Source organism: Erinaceus europaeus, chromosome 13 (genome assembly GCF_950295315.1).
Source record: "Erinaceus europaeus chromosome 13, mEriEur2.1, whole genome shotgun sequence".
NCBI lineage: Eukaryota > Metazoa > Chordata > Mammalia > Eulipotyphla > Erinaceidae > Erinaceus > Erinaceus europaeus.
Window position 1 is genome coordinate 5,080,852 of NC_080174.1, and position 27,704 is coordinate 5,108,555.

Below are 27,704 nucleotides of genomic sequence, written 5' to 3' on the forward strand. Positions count from 1 at the left end.
GATCCATGGTCATAGAAGTGCTTTGGCATGAGGATCCGGGTTCGAGCCACAAGCTCCCCCCACCCCCAGCCTCACACCTGCTGGGGGTGGGGGTGCGTCATGAGCGGTGGAGCAGGCCTGTAGGTGTTGTTCTTTCTCTCTCTCTCCCTCTCCCTCTCTCTCTAATGGCCTCTAAGGTCATCGCTGGGGCTCGGTTTTTGCACTACAAATCCACTGCTCCTGGAGACCTTTTTTTCCCATTGTTGTTGCTGTTGCTGATGTCGTTGTTGTTGGATAGGACAGAGAGAAGTGGAGAGAGGAAGGGAAGACGGAGAGGGGGAGAGAAAGTCAGACACCTGCAGACCTGCTTCAGTACTTGTGAAGCAACCCCCTGCAGGTGGGGCACCAGAGGCTCGAACCTGGATCCTTGCACTTTGCATTATGTGTGCCTAACCTGGTCTCTCTCCCTCTCTATCGTCCCCTCCCCTCCTAACGTCTCTCTGGCCTATCAAAATAAAATGGAAAAAATAGATAAATGAAGGAAATAAAATGGCCACAGAGAGCCATGGTTTGCAGTGCAGGCACTGAGCCCAGAAATAACCCTGGAGGCAGTAAGAAATTAATTAATAAATTTAATTAGTTAATTGAAGTTTTATGGTGTAGATTCTGTGGATATTGGTGAGGAGGGGCAGTCTCCTTCCCTCTCCCCAGGGATGAAGTGGACAGGGGCAGGGCTGGAGCAGCGTCTGGGGACTCCACCTTCTCGGTCTCCAGCAGAAGGCAAGAGGCCAGGGGCCAGGCTCCGCTGGCAGGAGGGTCCCCGCTCCTCCACACCTCACAGTCCTCTCTGCCTGGCCCTTCCCACTGCCACCTTTGTGTGTCCCCCAAAACCGCCCCCTCCAGTCCTGTGGTCCTCTGACCCAGCAAGGTGAGGTCTCCTCAGCAGGCTGCTGGTCACTCCACGGCTGTTGCCACCACAGTGGACTGGAGAAGTCACCAAGGTAGATGCCATTCTTGCTCGTCTTCCTTGGCACCATTTTTGCTGGGGCATCCCCTGGCTGTCGTACCTCCAGATTTGGCCACCCTACTCTCCAGTCCCCCATGATGTCACACCTCCCCCTCCCCCAGCAGCAGGGTCACCCTGTCCTGTCACATCTCCACACCTCTCCAGGAAAAAGCCACCTGGGCTCTGTCCCCAGCTTATCCTCAGCCCCCTGAAGCCCACCCTGAACCCTCATCTCCCTGCCTCCCAGGGTTCCAAAACAAGGTGACACGGGGTTTCTGGGAGCCGGCTGCCACCCACTTCTGATCAGTGCGGAGCCCTCCCCCCACCTGGCGGTCCCCCTAAGCCCCCCGAGCCATCCTTCCGGTGGCCGTGAGAGGGCATCGTGCCTGGGGCTGGCAGTACCTACCTGTCCGCTATGTAGCCAATGCCTAGGGAGCCCAGGAAGAAGCCCACGTTGACGCTGGACTGCAGCAGGTCCACCTTCCAGGACTCCTCACACACCAGGTGAAACTGCACGTCGCCGTGGTGGGAGGAAGCCGAGACGCTGAGTTGGTCACCCCACAGCCTCCCCTCCCGGGGGCCCGGCAGGACCCAATAGAGCACACATACTACTTAGTGTGAGGAGTCTCTCTCTCTTTCTCCCCCTCTCTGTCTCTCCCTTCCCTTTCAAGTTCTCTCTGTCTCTATCCAATAAAAAGTGACAGACAGAAAAAGGAGGACACAGAGAGAGGGAGAGAGAGAGAAAGAGAAAGGGAGCAAGGGAGGAAGGAAGGAAGGGAGGAAGGAAGGAAGGAAGGAGGGAAGGAGGGAAGGAAGGAAGGAAGGGTGGGTGGGTGGGTGGGTGGGTGGTGGTGCACGCAGTTAAACACACACATCACAGTGTGCAAGGAGCCTGCAGGGTGGATGCTTCACAAGTAGTGAAAGTCTGCAGGTCTGTGTGTGTGTGTGTGTGTGTGTGTGTGTGTGTGTGTGTGTGTGTGTGTGTCCATCTATCTGTCTATCTCTATCTCCCCCTCCTCTCTCAATTTCTCTGTCTCTATCCAATAAAAAAGATGGGGGGAGAAGAAAGAATGGCCAGCAGGAGTAGTGGATCCCTAACTTCCTAGTGCCAGCACTGAGCCACAGTGGTAACCCTGGTAGCAAAAAAGGAAGGGAGGAAGGAAGGAAAGAAAGAAAGAAAGAAAGAAAGAAAGAAAGAAAGAAAGAAAGAAAGAAGGGAAGGAGAGAGGCAGAGAGGGAGGGAGGGAGGGAGGGGGAGGGGGAGAGAGAGAGAGAAAGAGGGAGACAAGGTAAGGGAGGGAGGGAGGGAGGGAGGGGGAGGGGAGAGAGAGAGAGAGAGAGAGAGAAGGTAAGGGAGGGAGGGGGGGAGGGAGGGAGGAAAAGAATGTCCAAGAGGAAAAGTGCCAGGGAGCCAACACAGAGGTTCTGCAGAAGACTCTCCTGCCTGAGGCTCCAAGGCTCAAGGTTCAATCCCCAGCTCCACCATCAACCAGAGCTGGTCTTTCTCACTCTCTTCCTCTCTCTCTCTCTTCCTCCCTCCCTCCCTCCATCCCTCCCACCTCCCTCCCTTACAAGGAGGGCTCTGGAGGCGTGGGCAGGGCTCCAGATCATGGGGGGAGGGCTCCAGGTCCATTCTTTGAACTTGGGGTCTTTCTCAGCTGTCACCTGGCCACCACACCCTGGGTGTCCTGCCTGTCACTTGGCACTGGGAACACACAGCGGTGGGACATCCTCACCTCCTCCTCATCCTCACCCTGCCTCCCACAGACAATGCTGCTTCCCAGGCTCCCAGAAGCTGTGCACTGAGACATTTGCCAGGCTCATCGTTCCACCTTGCCTCCCAGTCCCTCCAAATCCTAGGCCAAACCACTGCCCCACCCTGCACACCTGTGCCAGCCAGGACAAGGGACTGTCCCACTCAGGAAAGCCGGAGATAATGTGGAGTGGCGACACAGAGGGTCTCCTGGGAGGCCACCACTCAGCACCTGTGTGTCTGGGCTTGTCTCCTGAGCCACAGGGCTACTGTCCCTGTGTGTGGCTTGTCCCTGGGGACACCAGAGCCGGGATCCTGCCCCTCCAGGCACTGCCCGGATCCCAGGTAGCACCCAGGGCTGGGTGACTTCCAAGTCACCGGCTGTCAGATAAAGGCAAATAAAGACAACAGTGAGATCCTACTTCACCCCGTGAGAATGTCAGACATCAGAAAAGGTAACAGCAGCAACATGCTGGAGAGGCTGTGGGGACAAAGGAGCCTCCTGAACTGCTGGTGGGAACATCAATGGTCCAGCCCCTGTGCAGAGCAGTCTGGAGACTCTCAGAAGGCTGGAAGTAGACCTGCCCTGTGACCCTGCAATTCCTCTCCTGGGGATAGATCCTAAGGAACCAAACACACCCATCCAGAAAGATCTGTGTACACCTGTGTTCACAGCAGCACAATTTGTAATAGCCAAAACCTGAAGCAACCCAGGTGTCCAGCAACAGATGAGTGAACGAGCAAGTTGTGGTCTAGATACACAATGGAATACTACTCAGCTGTGAAGAATGATGAAGTCACCTTCTTAACTTCATCTTGGATAGAGCCTGAAGGAATCTTAAGGAGTGAGATCAGGATGAAGATGGGATGATCTCACTCATGGACAGAAGTGGAGAAATAAGGACAGAAGGGGAAACACAGAGCAGAACTTGACTGGAGTTGTCATATTGCACCAAAGCAAAGGACTCTGGGTGTGTGTGTGTGGGGGGGGCTTCCAGGTCCTGGTGCTGATGGTGAAAAGGAACTAGGCTTGGGGGGGGGTATTCTGCAGAAAACTGAGAAATTTTTCACACATACCAACAACTATATTCACAGTCAACCATTAGTCCTCCAATAAGAGAACTGACAATGAATAAATAAGGTTGTCGCAAGCACCCCACTGTCTCCCTGCCAGGGGCCTCCCTCCCTGCTGCTCACCACCCGGGCCGGCCCCGTCCCTACCCCCACTCCCATCCTCCTCATCTCCTGAGCCAATTCCAATGTCCAAGGCAAAGCCAGGTTAAAGATTACTGGGTGCAAATGAGTAACGGAGCTCCCCTAAGGGGACACAGCTGGGGCCTGCAGGGACTGAGATCATGTAAGGGGCTGAGTTGAGTGGGTACATTTCCATGTGCAAGGACCTGGGTTCAAGCCCCTGGTCCCCACCTGCGGGGGGGGGGGGAAGCTTCATGACCAGGTGAAGCTGGGCTGCCTTCCTCTCAATGTCTCTCTGTCCTGTCAGATAAAATATAAGAAAATGTAAAAATGCCACTGGGAATGATGGATTCGCAGGGCAGTGCATGCACTGAGCCCCATTGATAAGCCTGGTGGCAATAAAATAAAGTAAAGTAAAATAAAATAAAATAAAATAAAATAGTATGAAGAGGAAGAGGAGGAGGAGGAGGAGGGGGAAAGGTGGAGGAGGAGGAGGAGGTCGAGGAGGAGAAGGGAAGTGGGGCCTTGTTCTTCCCTTGTCATTTTTTTAAATTCTGCTTTTACTTTTTATGAGGACATGAGAGGAAATGAGAGATAATGAGGAGACAGAGAGAGAGACAGAGAAAGAGAGGAGAGAGGGAGAGAGAGGGGGAGAGAAGGAGAGAGAAGAGACAGACAGAGGACAGAGAGACACAGAGAGAGGAGGGGGAGAGAGAGAGAGAGAAGAGACAGACAGAGGACAGAGAGACACAGAGAGAGGAGAGGGAGAGAAGGGGGAGAGAGAGAAGAGACAGACAGAGGACAGAGAGACACAGAGAGAGGAGGGGGGGCTGCAGGCCTGCTCCACAGTTGCTGATCAGAGCCCATCTTGGTGAGTCTCCAGGGCTGGGAGCTGGCTCAGCAGTGGAGCGCAGGACTCTCAGGTCTGCACTCAAAGCCCCACACGCAGTGCAGCAGTGTGGCAGGTCTCTCCGCTCACCCGCTCTGTATCTGAAAGCTCAGAAGCCTCGGGTTCAATCCCCGGCTCCAACATAAGCAGAGCCCAGCAGTGTTCTCTTCACCTCCCCCTCCCCCATTTCTCTCTCTCTCTCTCTCTCTCTCTCTCTCTCTCTCTCCCTCCCTCTATCTATCTATCTATCTCTATCTCTATCTCTCTCTCTCTGTATTCATTTTGTTTTTTTATACCAAAGTACTTCTCAGCTCTGGCTTGTGGTGGTGTAGGAATCTGAGCCTGAGATTTCAAAGCCACAGGCATTAAAAGCTTTCATAGAACCATTCTGCTATCTTCCCACCCTCTCTCTCCCTTTCTCTCTCTATATATATATATATATATATATATATATATATATATATATATATATATATATATACTAACTGGGGAGAGAGGATGAGAGGAATGCCAGCAGATAGCTTACTTGCTAGAGCAAGCAATTTATCATACTTGAGGGCCCAAGTTCAAACCCCCAGCCATCAGATGGAAGCCCCTGAGAGGGAGGAGCTTCTCAAGCAATGTTGTGATGTCTCTTCTTTTCTCTGTAGCTTTCTGCCCCCTCTCTCTCCCCCTCCTACAGCCACCAGGCTTAACACTAAGGCTCCTTGCCAACACTACAAATTCATGGCTCTGGGCAGTCATTTTTTCCTTCTATTTTTTGGATAGGACAAAAGGAAATTGAGAGGGGAGGGCGAGGTGGAGAGAGGGAGAGAGACAGAGAGACACCTGCAGACCTGCTTTATCGCTAATGAGGCTTCCCTCAACCCCACTGCTGCAGGTGGAGAGTGGAGCTTGAATCTGGATCTTTACACAAAATAGCATGTGAGTTTAACCAGTTACACCTCTACCAGGTGCTCTCTCTCTCTCTCAGTCCACCAGGAGTGGAACAGTCAGGAATATAGCCCCAGAGACAACCTTGGCAGCAATGAATGAATGAATGAATGAATGAATGAATGAATGAATGAATGAAAATTAAAGGGAGGGAGTCGGGCTGTAGCGCAGCGGGTTGAGCGCAGGTGGCGCAAAGTGCAAGGACCGGCATAAGGATCCTGTTTCAAATGCCAGCTCCCCACCTGCAGGGGAGTCCCTTCACAGGCAGTGAAGCAGGTCTGCAGGTGTCTGTCTTTCTCTCCCCCTCTCTGTCTTCCCCTCCTCTCTCCATGTCTCTCTGTCCTTTCTAACAACGACGACATCAATAACAACAATAATAACTACAACAACAATGAAAAACAAGGGCAACAAAAGGGAAAATGAATATTAAAAATTTTTTTAAAAAAGAAAAGAAAATTAAAGGGAGAATGGGAGAAAGTTCAGTCAGTAGGACCCATGCCTTGCTGTATGTGAGGTCCTGGGTTCAAACCCCAGCACCACGTGGGAGCACCATGGATGGCACTGGGGAAGCTCCATGGAGAGTGGGGAGGTGCTGTAGTGTCTCTCTTCTCTGGCTCTCCAATGTCTCTGTCTAGAAATAAACAATTCTGTGTGGCTTGAGGTCACCAGGAGGGAGTTCTGCTTTGCGTCTGATGCTGAGGATGTGATGCAGACCCCATGTCGATCCAGGGGCCCCCCTCATAGGGGAAGGAGTGGACACTGGGCTCCCCACCTCTGCTGATGCAAAGGCCCCTAAGTGGCCTCTCCTCTCAGACCCACAGAGTCCCGGTCCAAACCCAGCTCGCTCTCAGACCAGGCACCGCACCCAACATGCCAGTGGCCACACCCCAGAGCCAGGGATGGGTCAAGGACAGTGACACTCAGCAAAGCTCAGGCTACCAGCCCACTGATCTGCCTCCGCCGACCTTTTACACAGTGGCCTGGAGGCACGGGGCATGAAAGGGACTAGCCGAGGCCGGTTTCCACTGAGTCAGCTCTCTGCTGCCTGGGAGACGGGTCAGTGCCAGCGGGCGCCCGCTCGGTGCACAGACGGGGCTGGGCCAGGCTGAGTCCCAGGGGCAGCCAAGCCAGGGCAGGCTGGACTCAGACAGCCGGGGGGTGACCAGGAGTCTGCGGTGGACAAAGAGGACAGCATTGTCATCGGGGCGGAGCTGGACCCCAAGTGAATCCTGCCGGAACCACAGTGTCCACAGAGACCCTCCCAGGTGCAAACAGCACAGCTCAGCCCAACCTGCAGGGGCCACTCTGACCCTCGGTTTCCTTTCCTTTTTCCCTTCTCTCCTCTTCGTTTACTTTATTCTGCTGGGCTTTAGTGGTTTACAGTAGAGTCTCTGACACACAGACTCGTCTCCCAAGGTCCCTTCGTCCTGTCCCTTCCCCTCCTTCCCCAGAGCCTTTTGCTTTGGTGCAGAACACTACCCCCTCAGTCCAAGTCCTCCCATACCGTCCTTTTATTTTTTTCAATAAATCTTAATTTCTAACTTTATTTATTCATTTTGACAGGACAGGGAGAAATTGAGACGGAAGAAGGTGTGTGAGAGAGAGAGAGAGAGAGAGAGAGAGAGAGACCAGCAGACCTGCCTCAGTGCTTGTGAAGCTTCCTCCCTGCAGGTGAGGGGCGGGGACTTGAACCCGGGGCCTTGCGCCTGGTGACATGTGCGCTCTGTGGGTGTGCCACCGCCCGGCGCCTTCTGTCCCCCATTCGCTCTTAGGTTCCAGCTCCCAGCGGGAGCACGGCCCTGCTCACTAAGGCCCGACTCTCCACAGGCCTGAAGTGAGGACAGTGGGGAGCACCCGGGACAGGGCCGGCCGCCCAGGGGGAGGTGACCCCACGGCATCTGCCCCACCCCACCCCACACCCAGTCGCCCGCCACTCACCTCGGTGACGATGGAGGAGCCCGGCGTGTCGTACACCCAGCCGTGCAGGCAGGGCCCGAACGGCAGGCGGCTCCCGTTGGGGGCCAGGCCGGCCAGGGGGTCCCCGCAGCCCAGGCTGCGGTTCCAGTCCACGTCGTAGGCGTGGCACGGCCCCAGCGCCCCCAGGCCGGGCAGCGTCCAGTTAAGCCCCTCGGCCGGGCTCCAGCCGCAGCGCCTGGCCAGCTCGTCCAGCCCGGGGCTCCGGCAGCGGTGGGGGGGCGTGGAGGCCAGGAAGACGATGCCCACGTAGATGGGGGCGAAGAGCGCCGACAGCAGGCTCAGGAGCAGGAAGGCCTGCTTCTGGAACCTTCCGAACTCCCCCACCTGCCCCAGGACCTGGTCCACGCTGGCCATGGCAGCCAGCAGCCCCCGGCCAGTCCGTGTCTCGGAAGGATCTCTCTGCAGACAGACAGACAGTGGGAAGCAAGTTGCTGGACAAGCAGTAGGAACGGCCCTGGACACCGACCAACTCGAATAATCGTTTACCCTGAGCGCAGGCCTCGGGGCCAGGTCAGGGGGCGGGAGGCGGGCTGGGTCAGTCCTGCTGAAGGCCCAGGTCTCTGCAGGACAAGGAGGGGACAGTGAGGGCACTGTGGACACTCCTGCCCCCATCCCACGCGTGCCCATCCCTGAGTCTGAGCACTGTTACCGTGAGAATCCGTTGACCTCTTTTCTTTTTCTTTTTTAATTATTATTATTTTTATTTATTTATTTATTTTTTTGCTAGAGCCCTGCTCAGTTCTGGCTGATGATATGGAGATGGAGACTGAACCTGGGACCTCAGAGTCTCAGGCATGAAGATCTTTTGCAGAACCTTTAAGCTGTCTCCTCTACTCCCTCTGTTTCAAATCATTTCATTTATTGTACTTTAGAGAAAGAGAGAGAGAGATACAGAGAAAGAGACCAGAGCCTTGCTCAGCTCTGGTTAATGCTGGTACCAGGGATTGAACCTAGAACTTCAGAGCCACAGGCATAAAAGTCTTTTTCAGAACCATTATACTATTTCCTCTACCCTCCCTTTTGGTTTCTAATTATTTTATTTATTGTGTTTTAATGAAAGAGAGAAAAGCAGAAAGAGACAGCCCTGATCAGCTCTGGCTGATGGTGGTACTGGGGATTGAACCCAGGACCTTGGAGCCTCAGGCAGGAGAGGCTTTGGCAGAACCCAGCCCCATCTGCTTTTTTTGTAAGGGTGAAATATTTCATGAGAGAGAAGGTGGGGGTGGGGGTGAGCACTGCTCTGCTCTTGAATGGTGCCAGAGACTAACCTGGGAATTGCAACATCCAAGTCCAGTGCTCTAACTCTGAGATGCAATGATTTATTTCATTTTATTTTATTTTATTTTGTGTATGAAAGAGATAATCTGAGCATCACTCTGGCCTCTCAGCAGCAGGGATCTTAGGAGGAAAGTCTGGTACCCCACCTGCTTCACTACTCCCTGGGCCTCTGAGACAGATCACCTGTGTTAGGATTTATTTGTAGAGAAAGACGGTGAAAGCTGAGAGCAGCTTGCTGTCCCACTGAAGCTGCAAGTTCTGACATGTGAGCTCCACACCTAGCAGCTCCCTCTCCTGTGTGGGTTTAAAAATCTCTCACTCCTTTCACTTTATGAACGAGAGAGCTTCCTAGTGAAGAGATTTGTGCACCTTGGAGCAGGGACCTGCTGGTCACAGTTGTGAGGATGGCGATCCAGAAAGCCTCTCTGGTCCTTACCTCCCTGACCTCATTACCTGAGGCTCCCGGCTGCTGGAGAAACCACGAAATAGCCCTCCCCGCTCCCTGAGGGCACAGTGGATAAACACTGGACTCTCAAGCATGAGGGCTCAAGTTCAGTCCCCGACACTGCGTGTGTCAGAGGGGTAATGATCTGGTGTGTCCTCTCTCTCATTCTCATTTTTAATTTCTTTTTACTTATTTATTTGGCACCAGGGTTGTTGGCACTACAAATCCACCACTGCTGGGAGCTAGTTCCCCACCTTTTCTTTTTTCTTTTATGTCATTAGATAGAGACAAAAATTGAGAGGGGAGAGTGAGAGAGAGAGAGAGAGAGAGAGACTGAGAAACAGGTAGAGACAGCTGCAGACCCGATTCACCGCTCATGAAGCTGTCCCCATGTAGGCAGGGAGTGGGAGCACGAACCTGGGTCCTTGCACGTGGTAAAGTGTGCACTCTGCCAGGTGTGCTGTCCCCAGGCCGAAACAACTGTGCTGAAAAATGTCATGGATAGAAGATGAAAGAGAAGCCTGCCCGCCCCCCCCCACTCAGCCACAGAAGGGCCAAGGTCCAGGTGGGACAGGTCGGCAGGCTTTGAGTGCCAAGGGGAATTGCACCGGGGTGGGGGCATTCGTGTGTCTCCTGTGTGTGAGGCCAGAGGATTCAGGGTGATTCAGACTGTGCCCCCAACAGCCCCAGGCATCCCCCGGTCTGTCTGAGCTTTGACCCTGGACCCCACAATAAGCTCCTGGACCCTCCTCATGTTCCAGGGGATTCCTGTTTCTCTTGATCTTTTTTAACTAGTGATTTAATATCAGTTTACAAAATTATACAATGACGGGTACAACTCCACGGTTCCCACCACCAGAGCTCTCTGTCCCCATCCCCTTCATTGGAAGCTGCAGTGATTCTCCCAAGGTCACAGGTATGGGTTGACTATTATTTCTATACTATATTCAGATATACATGCCCCTTTTCCTGTGGTCCTGCCTTCTCATCCTTTCTAAGTCACACCTACACCTGTTACTACTTCCCAATGTCTTTCTTTTTCTCTTCTCTCTGGGTCTTGATGGATTAGAGTTCAGAGCCCTCTGGGCATCTTCCCCTGACATTTCTCCCCCTCTGGGAGTCTGGACCAAAGTTCTTTATGGGGAGCAGAAGGTGGGAGTTCTGGCTTCTGTCATTGCTTCTCCGCTGGACATGGGTGTTGGCAGGTGGATCCACACCCCAGCCTGTGTCTGTCTGTCCCTAGTGGGGCAGGGCTCTGGGGAGGGGAGGCTCCAGGACACATGGTGAGGGCGTCTGCCCAGGGAAGTCAGGATGGAATCATGGTAGCATCTGCAACTTGGTGGCTGAAAGGTGGTGAGATATAAAGCCGGACACAATGTTTAATAAACAGGGACCAGAAAGTAGGAATAGAGCAGGTGAGATTAGGGATTTTAGGATGGGAAGAAGCTAGACATCTATCTGAGGTATGTTCCTAGGGTCCCATGACTGTGGTAACTTTTGTTTGAGCTTGACAGCTGACCTGGAGGTAGACTCCCATCTCTTGTTCTGAAGAGGTGACCCTGGGGGGTCATGGAGATAGTCACCACAGCGGCCAAGCCAGCCTAGAAGCCCCCTGTGGTGCAGACAGAGGGCTGACAGAGGGCGTCAGGGATCCATCGTGCCTGAGTGAGGAAGCCCCAGAAAATTCCACCAGTGCAGGCTTCTGGAAACTTCCATGTCAGTGAGCACATTGCATGCCATGCCTCCAAGGAGCCAGCAGCCCCCCACCAGGGGGAGGGGGACACAGCTCTCTCCGTCTGGCTGCTCACCCGTGACTCCATCCTGTTCAGAACACCTGAGAGTGTGCAAGAGTGCTGACTGGAGTCCGTGGAGCTGCTCCAGCAACCCCAACCTGGGGGCCGGGAGAAGGAATGGAGAAATGCCCTCTCTCAGAAGCCTGGGCGGCTGAGAACCCCCCCCCCGGAGCCCCATCTTTCCAGGCCACCTGTGGGAGCCGGTCACAACTCACAGGTTGGGGAGCGGAGGGGGCAGGCTGCACCCCAAAACTTTGACTTAGAGGAAACAGAGACATGGGGGCCTGAGAAGTGATGGACACCAGCCACCAAGGACAAGGGAAGCCGCCAGTCCATGGCGCCTGACCCCCAGGCCCCGCAAGAAGCAGGTAAGGGCGGAGACAGAAGTAAAGCCTAAAAGACACACACAGAGTCCTGAATAGCACTGTGGCCTGCCTCTGGGTCACAGAGGTCCTTAGCTATTCATTGTCACCGACACAGACACACAGACCAGATAGCACGACATCCCCACCCCAGGCCCAGTCTTGAGCCTGTTACCTCTAAGCCGTTCCTCAGGGTTCGAGCCCTGAGTGTGATTCTGTAACAGACTCCTCTGATAATTTCAGGTGATCTCTGTGTGTGGCGTAGCCCTCCAGCAGGCCCATGTCTACTGGCCAGTCTTTTCCTTGGAGAAAAGCAGCTCTGGGCAGAGGAACCCCGGGCTTAGGCAGTTCCTTGTCCTGGGACACCTCCCACCTCTCCTGTGCCCCTGGCCCCGGTTCAGGGGTCCATCTGCTTCCGTGGTGGCATCTGGGGACCTGTCATCACTGGTCATCTCAGAGGGGAGAGTGATGTCCCTACAGGGCTGAGATCGGGCTGCACACCCAGATGTCTTCGGGTTTCTCTGGAGTAACGCCCGGAGGGGGAGGGGACCTTGATAAGTAGGTATAAGCAGCAGGTGTGACCCGACCTTACATTCTAGCTCAGTCTGCCCCCCACACACACAAATTGCACTGGCTGTGGCCTTTCCACTGGGCCCTGCCTGCTAGCTCTGCTTTGCCACAGACACCCACTCCGTGGTCTTCACTTTGGGACTTCTCGTGTCATTTCAGCAACACGTCCTTGGAGGAGGGCTCTGACGCCCAGCACCTACACCTCCAGACGCCCAGTGCAGACAGTAACACGGCTGCTCAGGGGGCCAGGCTGAAATGAGCTGCAGCACAAGCCACTGGTACAAGCCTGAGTCCCGTTCCCAGGCCTGCCCTCCCCTTCCCTGTGAAACCCCTGACATCCAGGGAAGCTCTGAAGACCTGAATCTGCCATTTCCCCAGGTAGCCAGTACCTGATTCAACTCCACCACCTCTCCCAAGTCCTTGCCCCTTGAATACTGGTTATCAAATGACAAGCGCCGAACTCTAGCACTTGGTAAGAAGGGTTTGCCTCCTCAGAAAGAGGGGAAGAGACCAGGGTGGACACACACACACACACACAAACACACGAGGAGAGGGCTGGTGGATAGACGTCGAGAGAAGAGGGAAAGCAAGAAAGCAGCCAACACCTGGTTCTCATTTTATTGATTTTTTTTATTGAAATTGAATACTTCGTATTACAGTAAATTTGATTGAAAAAAATATATATGAGGAAAAGAAAATCAAGTTTAAAAAAGACACTCAAGTTGACATCAGATCAGCCAGCAGAAGCGAGGGCAGACCAGGAGTGTCGGCGTCCTGTGGTTTGCTCTTCCGTGTATGACGCAGACCACGGATTCGATGTACAAGTGTATAAATGCAAGAAAAGTCACTCATCAAACACTTCCAGAAAGGCGCCCACAGTGGCCCTGCCCTTCCTGGGACCCACGCTGCACGCTGAGGGATCCCCCGACCCTGGCTGGCACCCCCCGAGCTGAGCACCCAACACAATGCCAAGGAGGAGGCCCCCGGACCCACCGGGCCACACACTGTGCAAATTAAGGCTTCGGATAGGTCAAGTGGCTAACAAACACTTTTTTTTTCTCTTAAACATTAAAAAAAAAAAGATTAAAAGGATAATAAGCACAGTCAAAATCGGTGTTGTGAGATCCTGAAGGAGGTGAGATTGATATAGCCCAGAGTCACGGGAAAAAAGATACAAACTCCCTTCCTCTGGCGTCTCACCTCCGCTCCCAATCACCCAGAAAATAACAACCAAAGAAAGAATACAAAAAAAGGAAGAAAAAAAAAAAAAAGAGAGAGAAAAAGCATCATTAATCTTTGGGCGGGTGGTTGGTACTCACCAGCTAACATCAGAAACACTCATTGCTGTCTGCCCTGTCCACCGAGGGCCCGAGAGTCATGCAGAATAAAAGGCCTCGGATCGGTCAGCCCTTCCAGAGTCGAGGCATGGGGGGGGGGGGCATGGCAGACGCACATGTGCGTCCGGGTTCACGCGTGCACATGTGTGCACGCTCCCCCAAGCAATCAGAAAACAAAAAGCACAAAGCACAAAACCAAAATCCTTAAACGCTCAAACCAAAATCGATAGGCGGAATGGCAGAGTCCGCTGACTCCACAGGCTTTGTCTCGGACCGGGGTGAAGAAAGTCTCGCCAACAAGGAAACCTCCGTGTGCATAGCCTACCCACCGCTCCCCTCCTGACACCGCCCTGTGCTGGCAGGAAGAAGTGTGTGTGTGTGTATGTATTTCTTTTGGCGCAAACCTGAGTAGTTGAATTCAATAAATAGGAGGAGAGACTGAAATACTAACACTGATATGATCACATACCCCTACAGGGTCTAAAGCAGCAAGGGTTTTCCTGTTAGCTAGTCTCCAAACAGAACCCCTCCATTCCCACGGCTGCCTGGTCTGGACAGAGCCCCCGGGTCCCGGGGGTGGGGGCGTGCGTGGGAAGGGGGGTACCACCCTTTGGCAATTTGTGGGGGAAGGACAACGCCTCTTTGCAGATGGCTGTAAACATGCAGGAAAGGGGCCGTCCACCCCCTCCCGCCTCCTCCCCCGTCACAGAAATATTAACGATCGTAAGAATGAGCTCTCCCCCTGTTGAAAACAAGTCTGTGGAAGGCAAAAATGAGAAGCATCATCATGGAGGTGCAGTCGTATTTGGTTGGAGGTGCCTGGTGGGGGTCCCGGGGGCGCTGGCCGCTTAGATGTGGAGGAGGTCCTCGTCGCTGTCGTCATGGAAGATGGAGCGGGCGCCGCGGGGGCGGCCGTGACGGGAGGCGTCGGTGGGGATGGTGGTGGTGGGGATGGTGGCGGTGGCAGGCAGCAGGCCCAGGGGGTCGGCGGACAGGTCGAGGGGGGGGGCCCTGAGCAGCTGGGGTGGTGAGGGTCTGGCAGGGGGCAGGTTCTCGGCGGCGGCGGTGGTGGCAGCGGCGGTGGCGCTGGTGGTGGCGGCAGTGGTGGTGGTGGCGGCGGCGGAGATGATGGGGGCCCGGCAGGGCAGCACCTTCACTTCTGGGACCGTGAGCACCTCATCCTCGCTGTCAGGCTCCACCACGCGCAGGGAGGTGAGCACCTCGGCCTGTACCGGCTTGGTGGCCACGTGCCCGTTCTGGCCGTCCTTGGGGGGCTTGTCCACCTGGATCTCCTCCATCAACCACTCCGACTCGTGCTCCTCCACGTCCTCTTCCTTGTTCACCTGCCGGGGGTGGGGGATGGGGGGCGAGTCCAGATTAGGGGGTGCCCTTTTGGGGGGGGACCCCTCCCTCCGCCTCCCCCTTCTCCCGTTGGAGCTGGAACCCCACCCCCTCCCTCCCTCCCTGGCCATAATCACAGCCTCAGATCTAACACGGGGGAGGAAGGCAGAGGCTGACACCCGCACACACACCCCCCTTACCCCCCACCCACACACACACCCCGCCCCAGCCAGGGGGAGTTCTCAGCGGCCGGCCAGTCAGAAAGTGCTAGGATCAGCAAGACTGGGGGTGGGGGTAGGGGTGGAGGGGGAAGGCCCCCTGGCTGCTCCTCTAGAGCGAGGTACTGGCAGTGAGAGGAGCCCCCCCACCCCTGAAGAACTTAGGGTGAGGCTTCTAAGAAAGCAGGGTGCAGAGCAGACCAGTCACCGGGCACAGGCCACCAGGCACCAGAGAGACAGTGTTCCCTGGAGGCACACGGTCGGTCCCTGATGTATTTTAATACCAGCAGAGTGGGGAGGGGAAGAGCAGGGAGAGGGAAGGGGGCCAGGAGGTAGCACACCCAGTAGAGCACACGCCTTACCACACACAAAGGCCAGGGTTCGAGCTCCCGACACCACACGGGAGCGTCAGGCACGGCACCAGGGACAGCTCCACGAACAGTGGAACCGAGCTCTGGTGTCTCTCCTTCTGCCTTTGTCTCTCTCTCTCTCCCTCTCTCTATCTGCAATTTAAAAGGGGAGGGACGTCCACCGGGATTCACACATGCACGAGGGCCCGGTACAAAAGGGGAGGGGGAGAAAAAGTAGCTGAAAAAGTAGAGACGAACGAACTAGATATCCAATGTCCCGTTCCATGCTGGGCTGGGGCGGGGTGTGGGGTTAGATCAGTGGGTTAGATGAGAGCATCTCTAAGTCCCGGGCTCAGGTGTGTGTCGGAGCCCAGCAGTACTCTGGTCTCCCCAGCTCTAAGCTCAGCCGGCAGAACACAGGGCTTGCATGACCGAGGCTCCCAGCTGGAGCTCCTGGCACCCTGTATTCTGGAGTGCTACTATGAGCTCTCTCACAGAATGTCCCCCCTCTCTCCCTATCCCTCCCCCCCTTCTCTCTCTCTCTCTCTCTCCCCCCCCCCCCGCCCCCCCGTAAGTAACAAAATCATTTGAATCGCATGACTTGAAAGCAAGGAGCGCCTAGTTTGGTTCCCGAAAGAGCTGAGCAGTGCTCTGGCATCTCCCCGCCCTCCTCCCTCATAAAAATAAGAGAGTAACACAAAGCATGAGGACCAGCGTAAGGATCCCGGTTCGAGCCCCCGGCTCCCCACCTGCGGGGGAGTCACTTCACAAGCAGTGAAGCAGGTCTGCAGGTGTCTGTCTTTCTCTCTCCCTCCTCTCTCCATTTCTCTCTGTCCTATCCAACAATGACGACATCAATAATAACAACAATAACAACAACCACAATAAAAAAAAAAGAGAGAATAAAATGAGCCTTCACAAATCAATCTATGAAACCCATCAGCCATCAGGAGCCTGGCGTCCCCTGCGAGAATGTGAGCGCTCACTCGGAACCCAGTAGGGGCCTGGATGCATCTGTTCACGTGTATATACATAACGTAACTTTCCAGGAGACCCCAAAACAAAAAAACATCAAGCTCTCTTTGGGAGAACTCCGGACACTGTCTCAGGACAAGGACGGGGGCGGGCACAGAGCTCTAGTGGGGGGGGGTGTGTGCTGAGCACCCCAGCATCAGGCACTCGGCAAACCAGAGGTTGCCTCGACTTCTGAGAGAAGTGCAAGGAAAGGGAAGGAATGGAAGTCAGCTGCAACCACAGGAGGAGAGGTAGCGAGAGGAGGAGGAGGGGGTGTTAGGGGCCGTTAGTGCCGTGAGGGTGAGGGTGAGGGTGAGGGCCGCTGCCCACCCCATGCAGACACTCACCTTGGAGTACTTGTAGGAGACATTGGCACCTTGGCGGTAGCAGTTAGTCAGCTTACTCATCACCAACGCCCTGTGGGGGGACACGGGTCACCTCAGGGAAGCTGTGGGTGGGGAGGTCTCCCGGGGGCCTCCCGGGTTCAAACCCCGCTCCAGGGCCTGGGGCCAAGACAGCAAGTAGCCATTTTCTTGGGGCAGGGGGTGGGGGAGGTGGAGATTCACAGAGCCATCGGTCAAGGGACAGGATAAACCCATCCACCCAGCCCGGAGGAGGGAGGGGAGGGTCTGGCACCCTGCAGGTGCCTGCTAAGTCCTGTGGAGTCTGGGGCCGAGGCACTAGCTGGCCCAGTCTGCCCAGAGCACCATCGTGCGGGCTGAGGCCCCCGAGGCTGCAGGTTCAAACCCCAGCATCCCCTCCTGCGAGACCCATGTCGTGCTCTGGTCTCTCCTCTGTCATTCTCTCACCTTTAAAATCAATGAGTGAAGGGGCCAGTCAGTGGCACACCCAATTGAGCACACACCCTACTACGCGTGAGGGACCCCAGGTTCAAGCCCCCGATCCCCACAGGCGAAGCTTCGTGAGCAGTGAAGCAGGGTTACAAGGGTCTGTCTCATTATCTCCCCCCCTCCTCTCGATTTCTATCTGCCCTATCCAATTAAAAAAGAAAAAGAAAGGGGAAAAAATGGCCTCCAGGAACAGTGGGTTTGTCATGCAGGTACCAAGCCCCAAGTGATGGTCCTGATGACAATAAAAATCAGTCAGTCAACCGGTGAATCATGAAAATCACAGTGCTGCTTTGATCTGTGACGCCAGATGTCAATGCTGACTGTGAGGGAGGGGAGGGGAGGTTCTGAGGGGCCACCAGCCCCAGAGGGTTCCACTTCTAAAAGCTAGAGCCCACTTCCCCATCTGTCCATTTGGGGGCATGTGACCGGAGCCACAGGGCAAGGCGGGGTGGGCCGTGGGGTATGGGCAGCCAAGAGAGGATAGGGGTCTGACCACACTGTCAGTGGCTCGATCAGGACCCTGGGGTCTTGGGGCGATGCTGGACCCAGAGGTGAGGGCACCTGCCGGACCCCCCCCCCCATGCCAGGGCCTCTTCCTCACCGGCGTTCTTTCTTGTACAGGACCAGGACCAGCAGGCAGCCAAGCAGGGCCACCAGCAGCACACTGAGGACAGCACCCACAGCCTGACTACGCTCAGACAGTCCATGGTGGGAGGGTTCATCGCCGCCACCACCACCTCCACCACCACCGCTGTTGCTGCTGGGAGTGGGAGTTTCAGCCTCGGGGTCATAATCCAGCCTGCGAGGAAGAGACACAATGGGGACACTGCCCCCCAGTATCCCCCTCTGGAGCTGCCAACCTCAGGACACCATGATCCAGCCAGCGATAGCCTCAGGAGACAGTTGCCCCCCACTCCACCCCTTGGGGGTCTCAAAGGCACAGGGAACTTGTGCCACAGTGCATCTGAGGGCCGGGCCGCACTCACGTCAGAGGGCAAATGGCCGAGGTGTGCCAGGAGAAGAGGTACTGACAGTCAGCGGTCTCGTGGCTGAACTCAGGCACCCCGTCATTGGCCACAGGGTCACAGTGAAAGAAAATGGTGGAAGAGACAGACTTGGTCTTGTCTTTCCCACACTTGGAAGAAGAGGAAAACACCACATCCAGGTCTCCGTCTGCCAGGAAGAAGGAAGCACAGCAGTCACTCAGACACCATGTTTCAGAGGAGGCCTGACACAGCTTCAAATCAGAGTCAGGGACCTTCACAAGATGACCTGGGATACTCTTCCTCATGGGCAGTATGGCCCATGGGGTAGAGTCCTGGCTCCAAGTCACTGTGGAGGAAGGAAAGATCCCTGGCAGGGCAATGTCTAGCTCTTCTCTCATCTATGAATGTGGCCTGGAACTGAGACTAGCACCAGTTCACTGGAGACTGAGATCAACCATGTGGGCAATCAATCAACCTACCTACCAACCAAGCAACCAACCTTCAAGCAACCATCCAACCACCAACCAATCATCCGGCCATCCAACAGTCCAACCACCAACCAAGCAACCAATATTCAACCACCCAAGCAACCATCCAATCATCAATCAACCAAGCAACCATCCAACCATCAACCAACCAACCACCAACCATTCAACTATCCAACCATCAACCAATCATCCAACCATCCAACCAAGCAACCAACCATCAGCCACCCAATAATCCAACCATCAGTCAATCATTCAACCATCAAACAACCACCCAATAATCCAACCATCAGTCAATCATTCAACCATCAAACAACCACCCAATAATCCAACCATCAATCATTCAACCATCAAACAACCACCCAATAATCCAACCATCAGTCAATCATTCAACCATCAAACAACCACCCAATAATCCAACCATCAGTCAATCATTCAACCATCAAACAACCACCCAATAATCCAACCATCAGTCAATCATTCAACCATCAAACAACCACCCAATAATCCAACCATCAGTCAATCATTCAACCATCAAACAACCACCCAATAATCCAACCATCAGTCAATCATTCAACCATCAAACAACCACCCAATAATCCAACCATCAGTCAATCATTCAACCATCAAACAACCACCCAATAATCCAACCATCAGTCAATCATTCAACCATCAAACAACCACCCAATAATCCAACCATCAGTCAATCATTCAACCATCAAACAACCACCCAATAATCCAACCATCAGTCAATCATTCAACCATCAAACAACCACCCAATAATCCAACCATCAGTCAATCATTCAACCATCAAACAACCACCCAATAATCCAACCATCAGTCAATCATTCAACCATCAACCAATCATCCAATAATCCAACCATCAGTCAATCATTCAACCATCAAACAACCATCCAATAATCCAACCATCAGTCAATCATTCAACCATCAACCAATCATCCAACTATCAAACAACCAACCATCCAATCTATAAACCATCAACCACTCCTCTCTCTCTCTCTCACAGTCTCTCCCCACCTTCTCTCTCCTTCCCTCCCTCCCTCCCTTTCCGCCTTCCTCCCTCTATCTGAAGAAAACAAAACAGAAACAAAAATAATAATCCAACAGGAGTGGTGGAAACATGCAAGCATGAAGCGCCAGTGAAGCCCTGATGGGAAAGAGAAAGATATTTCTCTCTCCTATATCATATCACAACCACATCAGGCTCCCAGCAAGCTTGGGGCTGTGGGTTGTTGGCTCTGGGCAGAGCATAGCAGGGCTCATGGGAGAAGGCTCAGCCACCCCCCGCCCCAAGGAGGTGGAGGGCAGGGAGCCATACCTTGAAGGTAGTACCTAGTCTTCTCCAGAGTCCCCACCTTGCGGCCAAAACGCGGGTCAGAGGCTTTGACCTGACACACAGTGGCCCCAAAGCAGGCAGGGTTGGCCGAGCTGGTCATGGATGACAGCTGGATCTCGTACACATAGCGGTCCCCATTGGGTCTCAAGTCCCCAGTGGCACTGAAGCGCCTGGAGAGACAAAGACCATCTCAGAGACACAGTCCAGTCAGTAGCTGAGGCTCTGGGGTCCCAGGTTCGACCCCTGGGACCAGCATAAGCCAGATCTGAGCTGCTCTGCTTATGAAAATAACAGTGGCAGTAAAATGAAATAAAGTACTTCATAGGTGGGGGTGGGGTAATGGGTGGTGGTGAGGGTGGCACTGCTGCACCTGGCTGAGTGCATGTTATAACGCTCAAGGGCCTGTGTTCAAATCCATGTTCCACACCTGCGGGGTGGGGTGGGGGTGGTGGGGGAGCTTCCGGAACAGTGAAGCAGGTCTGCAGGTGTCTGTCTCTCTCTCTCTCTCTCTCTCTCTCTCTACCTTCCCCTCCCCTCTCAATTTCTCTCCGTCCAATAAAGAATCAATAAAATGTTTCTCCCCTCCCCCATTCTCAACCTCTTCTTACCTCTCAATGTATCTCTGTCTCTGCCAAAATCAATGAATAAACAAATTACTCAATAAAAATACTTCTTGGGCTAGCTAGGTCCCTCACTGAAGTCCTCTATTGAAACCTGGGACACAGAACCCTTCCCCATTAAGGCAAGAGAGAGACAGGCTAGGAGTATGGATTCACCAGTCAACGCCCATGTTCAGCGGGGAAGCAATTACAGAAGCCAGACTTTCCACCTTCTGCAACCCACAATGACCCTGGGTCCATACTCCCAGAGGAATAGAGAATGGGAAAGCTATCGGGGGAGGGGGTGGGCCAGGGAGCTCTGGGGGTGGGCCTTGTGTGGAATTGTACCCCTCTTATCCTATGGTCTTGTCGATATTTCCATTTCATAAATAATAAAGAAGAAGACACCTGAGGACAAAATGCCAGACAGAGAGCCCCCAGCCCAGAGAGCTGCCCCGGGACCCAGTGTCTGCAGGCCCCCAAGTCACAGAGCTTCCCAGGACCTGATGTTGAGAAATCACCAAATTTCACCCCAACACAAACTCAGCAGGCTCTGGCTCTGAGCAGTGACTGTCCTCAGGAGCCAGGGGCCTCATGGGTAGGGCAGGGAGGGTGGTGGCACCCACTTACTTGAAGTAGAGCTGGCCAAGCCCGGCGCTGCGTCCCGTTTTGGGATTGGTGAGGGTGCCGTTGACCATCTGTATCTCCTGTGGCTTCACGGCACAGGCGGCCCGGGAAGGCCAGTTGAAGTAGTAAGTGCAGCTGTCAATGTCGAACCTGTGGGCAAGGGGTTGGGGAGTGAGCACAGTGACGCCAAGCGGAGTACCTACCCCAGGACCCTGCAACTCCGCTCCTGGGCACATGTCCTAAGAGATCTGTGTGCACCTCTGTTACAGCAGCACAATGTGTAACAGCCAAAACTGGAAGCAACCCAGGTGTCCAACCACAGATGAGAGGCTGAGTAAGTTGTGGTCTAGATACACAATGGAATACTACTCAGCTGTGAAGAATGATGAAGTCACCTTCTTCCCCTCCTCTTAGATGGAGCTTGAAGGCATCATGTTGAGTGAGAGGGCCAACTTCTCCCTGCCACGGCCACCCACACCTGCGCTTCCCCCATCACCACCACCCACAGTGGAAACCACAAGGAACATGCCTAAGAGCCCGGGCACGAGCCAACGTCCCCAACTCTGGGCCCCCACTGTCACCTGGAGAAGGAGGGCTTGCCGACCGTCTTGGCGCAATTGAGCTCGACCACGGCGGACGACGACTTGTTCTCCCCACAGGGGTACCCTCTGGAGTACATCACCTGGATCTGGTTCTCTGCAACACACCCAGGGAGCGGGGTGAAAGGGCTCGCCGGGGGCAGAGGCCAGAGGGCGGGGGCAGCTCGGCCTGCACTGCGTGTCACAGGGGTCAAGGCCAGGCTTTACCTCCCTGTGACTAAGACGCTTGCCTGAGAGCCACGCTGCATCCAAGTCTCCCCACACCCACCGTAACAGGGCAGAGAGGACCGCTCCACCCCGCCACCCCCACCAGGTAGATACTCCACGCTTCTGGGCTCTTCCAGACCTATGTCCACTCCTGTGCTTCTAAAGTGACCTGCTCGCTGAAAAGGCTGGGGTCAAGTGGCTCAGTGGGCAGAGCACGGGCCAGGTCATGCTCTAGGCCATGGATTTAAGCTCCAGCACTACATGGACGCATAGCAGACAGCACCAGGGAGCCCATGGAGGGTGGCCAGGGCTGTGGGGTCTCTCCTCTCTCAGCACCATGCACAGCACCCAGGGAGCCCATGGAGGGTGGGCAGGGCTGTGGGGTCTCTCCTCTCTCAGCACCCTGCACAGCACCCAGGGAGCCCATGGAGGGTGGGCAGGGCTGTGGGGTCTCTCCTCTCTCAGCACCCTGCACAGCACCCAGGGAGCCCATGGAGGGTGGGCAGGGCTGTGGGGTCTCTCCTCTCTCAGCACCATGGACAGCACCCAGGGAGCCCATGGAGGGTGGGCAGGGCTATGGGGTCTCTCCTCTCTCAGCACCCTGCACAGCACCCAGGGAGCCCATGGAGGGTGGGCAGGGCTGTGGGGTCTCTCCTCTCTCAGCACCAGGCACAGCACCCAGGGAGCCCATGGAGGGTGGGCAGGGCTGTGGGGTCTCTCCTCTCTCAGCACCAGGCACAGCACCCATGGAGCCCATGGAGGGTGGGCAGGGCTATGGGGTGTCTCCTCTCTAAGCACCAGGCACAGCACTCAGGGAGCCCCATGGAGGGTGGGCAGGGCTGTGGGTCTCTCCTCTCTCAGCACCATGGACAGCACCCAGGGAGCCCATGGAGGGTGGGCAGGGCTGTGGGGTCTCTCCTCTCTCAGCACCAGGCACAGCACCCAGGGAGCCCCATGGAGGGTGGGAATGGCTGTGGGTCTCTCCTCTCTCAGCACCATGCACAGCACCCAGGGAGCCCATGGAGGGTGGGGCAGGGCTGTGGGGTCTCTCCTCTCTCAGCACCATGCACAGCACCCAGGGAGCCCCATGGAGGGTGGGAATGGCTGTGGGGTCTCTCCTCTCTCAGCACCCTGCACAGCACCCAGGGAGCCCCATGGAGGGTGGGAATGGCTGTGGGGGGTCTTTCCTTTTATTTCTGCTACTGAGCTACCTCCCTGGCCCATATATATACTTCTTTAAAATGAAACAGAGACCACAGAGCACCACTCCAGCATTTCCTTCACTCTGTCTTCATTGTTCTGTGGTGTCAGGGATTGAACTCAAGGCTACAAAAACTCTTTCTCAAATTGAGTTTTTTCTCTGGCCAAATAGGAAAAAAAAAAAAAAGAAAGAAAGAAAGGAAGAAGGGGGGGGGGGAAATTCGCCACTATGGTCATCCCTCTGTGTGCCTGCAGGACTCCACAGCTCAAGGCTGTTTGTGGAAGCCGGTGGTGGTACACCCAGGCTTGAGCCCTGACTCCCCACCTGCTGGGAGTCGATTCACAAGTGCTGAAGCAGGCCTGCAGGTGTCTCTCTGTCTCTCTCCCTCTCTAGCTCTCCTCCCCTCTCAATTTCTCTCTGCCCTGCCCAATAAAATGGAAAAATGGCCGCTGGGAGCAGCAGGGTAGTGGCAGCATTGAGCCCTACAGGTAACCCTGGAAGAAGAAAACAAAAAATGGCTGCTGGGAGCAGTGGATTCGTAGCGCAGGCACCACGATAAACCAGTCACCAACCTGGTGGCAAAAATACAAAAAAAAAAAAAGGGGGGGGTGAGAGAGAAAGGGGGAGAAGAACAGAAACAGAGATGACAACAGCAGCACGGCTTCGCCGCTCGCCAAGTCTCCCCTCTGCATGCTGCCTCCATATGGTTTCCAACAACTCAAACCGGGGTCCTTGCACGGGGCAAGGTGTGCACTCGACCAGTGAGTCACCTGACCCAGCGTTTTACTTTATAAGAGACACTGAGAGTAGAGTGCTGCTCCCCCCTGCTTGGGATTCAGTGCTCAGCAGTGGACCGGGCCATGGAGCCTCCTGGCCAGCACCCAGGCAGGGGCACTCTTCTGCAAATGCCCAGAAGCCACAGACGCCCCCACACCTGGGCCGGCACCCCCAGCCTGAGGACGCAGCCCCTGCAAGTCCGCGGCGCCGGCCCCTTACCCATGAAATCGAGCTTCTGGGTGTACACCATGCCCAGGTCCTGCACCTCCCCGGTCTCCGACCTCCTGCAGACGCTGGCTCGCTCGGAACAACCCAGCGGCCCCTGGTTGATGTGCTGACAGAGGTTGATGTAATACCTGCAGAGAGGCAGGGTCACCCCTCGTACCCTGGACTCTGTAGCCCCAAGACCCACAGCGGCCCCTGCTGCAGACGGGGATGGATGGATGGGGCGGGAACCCTGCCAGAGAGACAGGGAGCCCTGCCCCGGGCTGCCGGGGAGATAGGACAAGGCTCTGAGGGTGTCTGGTTCCCAGAGGGGCCCCAGCATGGCCCATTCGGACCCCGGCACTGCCCGCCTCCCCGTCAACAGAGCAGCCTTGCCGAGGGTCCGTGTCCCCGGGGCGGGGCGGGTGGGGGCGGGGGCACTCACCAGGCCCCCCTGTGATTAAAGAACCAGGAGCTGGTGAGTGAGGACAGCAGCCGCAGGTCGAATGTCTTGTGCTTCTGCACGAACTTGCACTCCATCTTCTCAGGGGGGCACACGACCTTGGTCCTCCACTCGAAGGTCACCTGGCAGCCCCGTATCTCGCTGTACACCTGCGGCCGGCCCACATCCGCATCCTCGTCACACCTGAAGATGATGGCTGACGTGCGGTGGCTGTTGGCTGGGGGGGAGGGGTATAACAGGGAAACAGTCAGATGGGGGCTGCCTCTCCCACCCCACCTGTCAGGTCACTCCCCCGCCCCCAGACAGACAACCACTGTTCCCTGAAAACAGTGTCTCTTCCTGTCGGCTGGGCTGGAGGGCATGACAGGGGGTGTGGGGAAATGGTCAGGTGGGGCTGCTTCTCTCTCCCCACTTGTCAGATCAGGGCCCCCACCCCAGACAGACACACTGCTCCCCCAAGACAGCGTCTTTTCCTGCTGTCTGCAGGAGGGGGGCTATGGGGACAGCTGGAGGGGCTGTTTCTCCCTCCCTCCCTATCAGATCACCCCCCCCCCAGACAGACCCACTGCCCCCACCCCAGACACAGTGCCTCTTCCGGTCTCTAATCAGCCCCCAGCGGGGGCGCCATTCCTGCTGCCCAGCCATCAATAGCGAATGACGCACAAGAGGTAAAAATAGCGGCTCAGACACCCGCGGGCAGTCACCTCCCCGGTGACTCAGCCGAGGCCAGGAGACTGACTGCACACGACACCTCACTGCTTCTCCACAGCACAGACAGAGCCTCCATTACCTGGCGTCCTCTGAGCCCCACGTTTATGAATTAGCAGGGGTGTGTAACAGGGGTGTGTAGAGGGGGGCGGGGGGGATACAATGATTTACTGGCTCTGCTCCACACCCCTCCCCTACACTCCCACACTTCCAGCCCAGGCTCTGTCACCCCTTACTTGATTACTTATTTTCTGTGGATAGCAACAGTAGAAACAAATCAAGAGAGAGGGAGACATGGACATAGAGAGCCACCCATCTGTTCTGATGCGGATGGGAACCAGAAGCCTGAACTCCAGCCCCTGGGCATGGTAACTGGACCGAGTGTGCCACCACCTGCCCCCAATTGTAAAGATGGAGTGACTGGTAGGGGAGGGGGCTTCTCCCTTCCCTGGGACTCCTAGCTTTCTGTGGACAGCAAGCTAGCTAGCTTGGTCCTGGCACCCTGAACAGTTGCCCATGTGACTGGGGCTTCAGTGTTAGGACACCCACCTCGCACCCCTGACCTAGTCAGGGCCCAGCCAGCCTCAGCCACCACCCCTATCAGCTCCTCTGCGGGAGTCTGCGGGGATGGTACACGGGGCAGCCTGTGACACCACTAATAATACCCCTTTCAAGGGAAAAAAGAGCCTGACAGGGTACAGGCCTTGCCACGCATGAGGTCCTGGGTTCAAGCCCTGATATCATGGACTGCACCTAAGGAATCCATGGAGGGTGGGCAGGACTGTGGGGTCTCCCCTCTCTCAGCACCAGGCACAGCACCCAGGGAGCCCCATGGAGGGTGAGCAGGGCTGTGGGGTGTCTCCTCTCTCAGCACCATGCACAGCACCCAGGGAGCCCATGGAGGGTGGGCAGGGCTGTGGGGTCTCTCCTCTCTCAGCACCCTGCACAGCACCCAGGGAGCCCCATGGAGGGTGAGCAAGGCTGTGGGGTCTCTCCTCTCTCAGCACCAGGCACAGCACCCAGGGAGCCCCATGGAGGGTGAGCAGGGCTGTGGGGTGTCTCCTCTCTCAGCACCATGCACAGCACCCAGGGAGCCCATGGAGGGTGGGCAGGGCTGTGGGGTCTCTCCTCTCTCAGCACCATGCACAGCACCCAGGGAGCCCATGGAGGGTGCGCAGGGCTGTGGGGTCTCTCCTCTCTCAGCAGCCTGCACAGCACCCAGGGAGCCCCATGGAGGGTGGGCAGGGCTGTGGGGTCTCTCCTCTCTCAGCACCCTGCACAGCACCCAAGAGCCCCATGGAGGGTGGGCAGGGCTGTGGGTCTCTCCTCTCTCAGCACCATAGACAGCACCCAGGGAGCCCATGGAGAGTGGGCAGGGCTGTGGGTCTCTCCTCTCTCAGCACCATGGACAGCACCCAGGGAGTCCATGGAGGGTGGGCGGGGCTGTGGGTCTCTCCTTTTGATCCCCTAGCTTTTCTACTCACTCCCACTGAAAACAACAAAGAACAAGTCAGAACACTGGGCTGGGAAGGTCGCTTGGCAGCTGGGTGAAGCATGAGGCCCTGAGCTCACTCCTAGAGGCGTCAAGTGCACCCCTCCTGTATCTGCACTGCTGACAGTCACCAAACCCAGAGGACAGACGTACCCATGGACAGACGGTGAGACACGGGAGACAGGGGACACAAGGGGAAGGCAACCTGCTCATTAGAAAAGACACAGCGTCCTTCTCAACAAAACGAAGGGACAGAGGAGCTGTGGGAAGTGAGTGGGGAAGGAGAGACGGTGGCCTGTGCCTTTTCCCCTAAGCAGAATAGCACAGAACCAATCTCACAACAAAAGAAGAAACAAGTGGACAAATGTCGTTTCATCCTCCCAGAGGGATAAAGAGCAGGGGAGCTTCCAGTGGAGGGGATGGGACACGGAACTCTGGTGGGGGGAGCTGTGGGCCATCATACCCCTTACAATCTTATAAATCAGTATTAAATCACTAATAAAAAATTAAAGGGGCCAGGCAGTGATGCAGCTGAGGAAGCACACGCTTTACAGGGCACAAGGACCCGGGTTCAAACCCCTGGTCCCCATCTGCAGGGGGGAAGCTTCACGAGTGGTGAAGAGGGCTGCAGGTGTCAATACTGGGTGACGCACAAGATGACACAGAGGTAAAAGCAGGTTGGGCTCTCTCCCTCCCTCCCTCCCTTTCA

The 27,704-nt window shown here is 55.6% G+C and overlaps 2 protein-coding genes and 1 long non-coding RNA gene across 8 annotated transcripts in view; 1 reads left to right on the forward strand and 2 right to left on the reverse strand.

Annotated features, from left to right (window-relative positions):
* Nucleotides 1-8,206, reverse strand: part of LOC103125412 (solute carrier family 22 member 1) — a 35,186-nt gene extending 26,980 nt beyond the window's left edge. For 2 of the 4 annotated variants that reach the window (XM_060205221.1, XM_060205222.1), the window contains exons 1-2: nucleotides 7,693-8,206; nucleotides 1,392-1,495 (exon numbers count right to left, since the gene is read on the reverse strand). In XM_060205221.1, coding sequence (XP_060061204.1) covers nucleotides 1,392-1,495; nucleotides 7,693-8,085 — 497 coding nt within the window. In that variant the 5' untranslated portion in view covers nucleotides 8,086-8,206. The remainder of the gene's footprint in view (nucleotides 1-1,391; nucleotides 1,496-7,692) is intronic. The other 2 variants (XM_060205220.1, XM_007536192.3) reach the window with 2 other exon arrangements.
* A 3,084-nt stretch (nucleotides 8,207-11,290) lies between these two features.
* On the forward strand, nucleotides 11,291-12,859 carry LOC132542638 (uncharacterized). Its single transcript, XR_009553601.1, has 2 exons — nucleotides 11,291-11,615; nucleotides 12,339-12,859. It is a non-coding gene; the product is annotated as an uncharacterized LOC132542638 (long non-coding RNA).
* The window catches only part of IGF2R (insulin like growth factor 2 receptor), a 124,610-nt gene continuing 109,694 nt past the window's right edge, over nucleotides 12,789-27,704 (reverse strand). For 2 of the 3 annotated variants that reach the window (XM_060205224.1, XM_060205223.1), the window contains exons 40-49: nucleotides 24,778-25,012; nucleotides 24,348-24,484; nucleotides 21,926-22,040; nucleotides 21,348-21,494; nucleotides 20,101-20,288; nucleotides 18,277-18,463; nucleotides 17,892-18,089; nucleotides 16,787-16,856; nucleotides 15,438-15,578; nucleotides 12,789-14,859 (exon numbers count right to left, since the gene is read on the reverse strand). In XM_060205224.1, the coding sequence (XP_060061207.1) occupies nucleotides 14,365-14,859; nucleotides 15,438-15,578; nucleotides 16,787-16,856; nucleotides 17,892-18,089; nucleotides 18,277-18,463; nucleotides 20,101-20,288; nucleotides 21,348-21,494; nucleotides 21,926-22,040; nucleotides 24,348-24,484; nucleotides 24,778-25,012 (1,913 nt within the window). In that variant the 3' untranslated portion in view covers nucleotides 12,789-14,364. The remainder of the gene's footprint in view (nucleotides 14,860-15,437; nucleotides 15,579-16,786; nucleotides 16,857-17,891; nucleotides 18,090-18,276; nucleotides 18,464-20,100; nucleotides 20,289-21,347; nucleotides 21,495-21,925; nucleotides 22,041-24,347; nucleotides 24,485-24,777; nucleotides 25,013-27,704) is intronic. The other variant, XM_060205225.1, reaches the window with a different exon arrangement.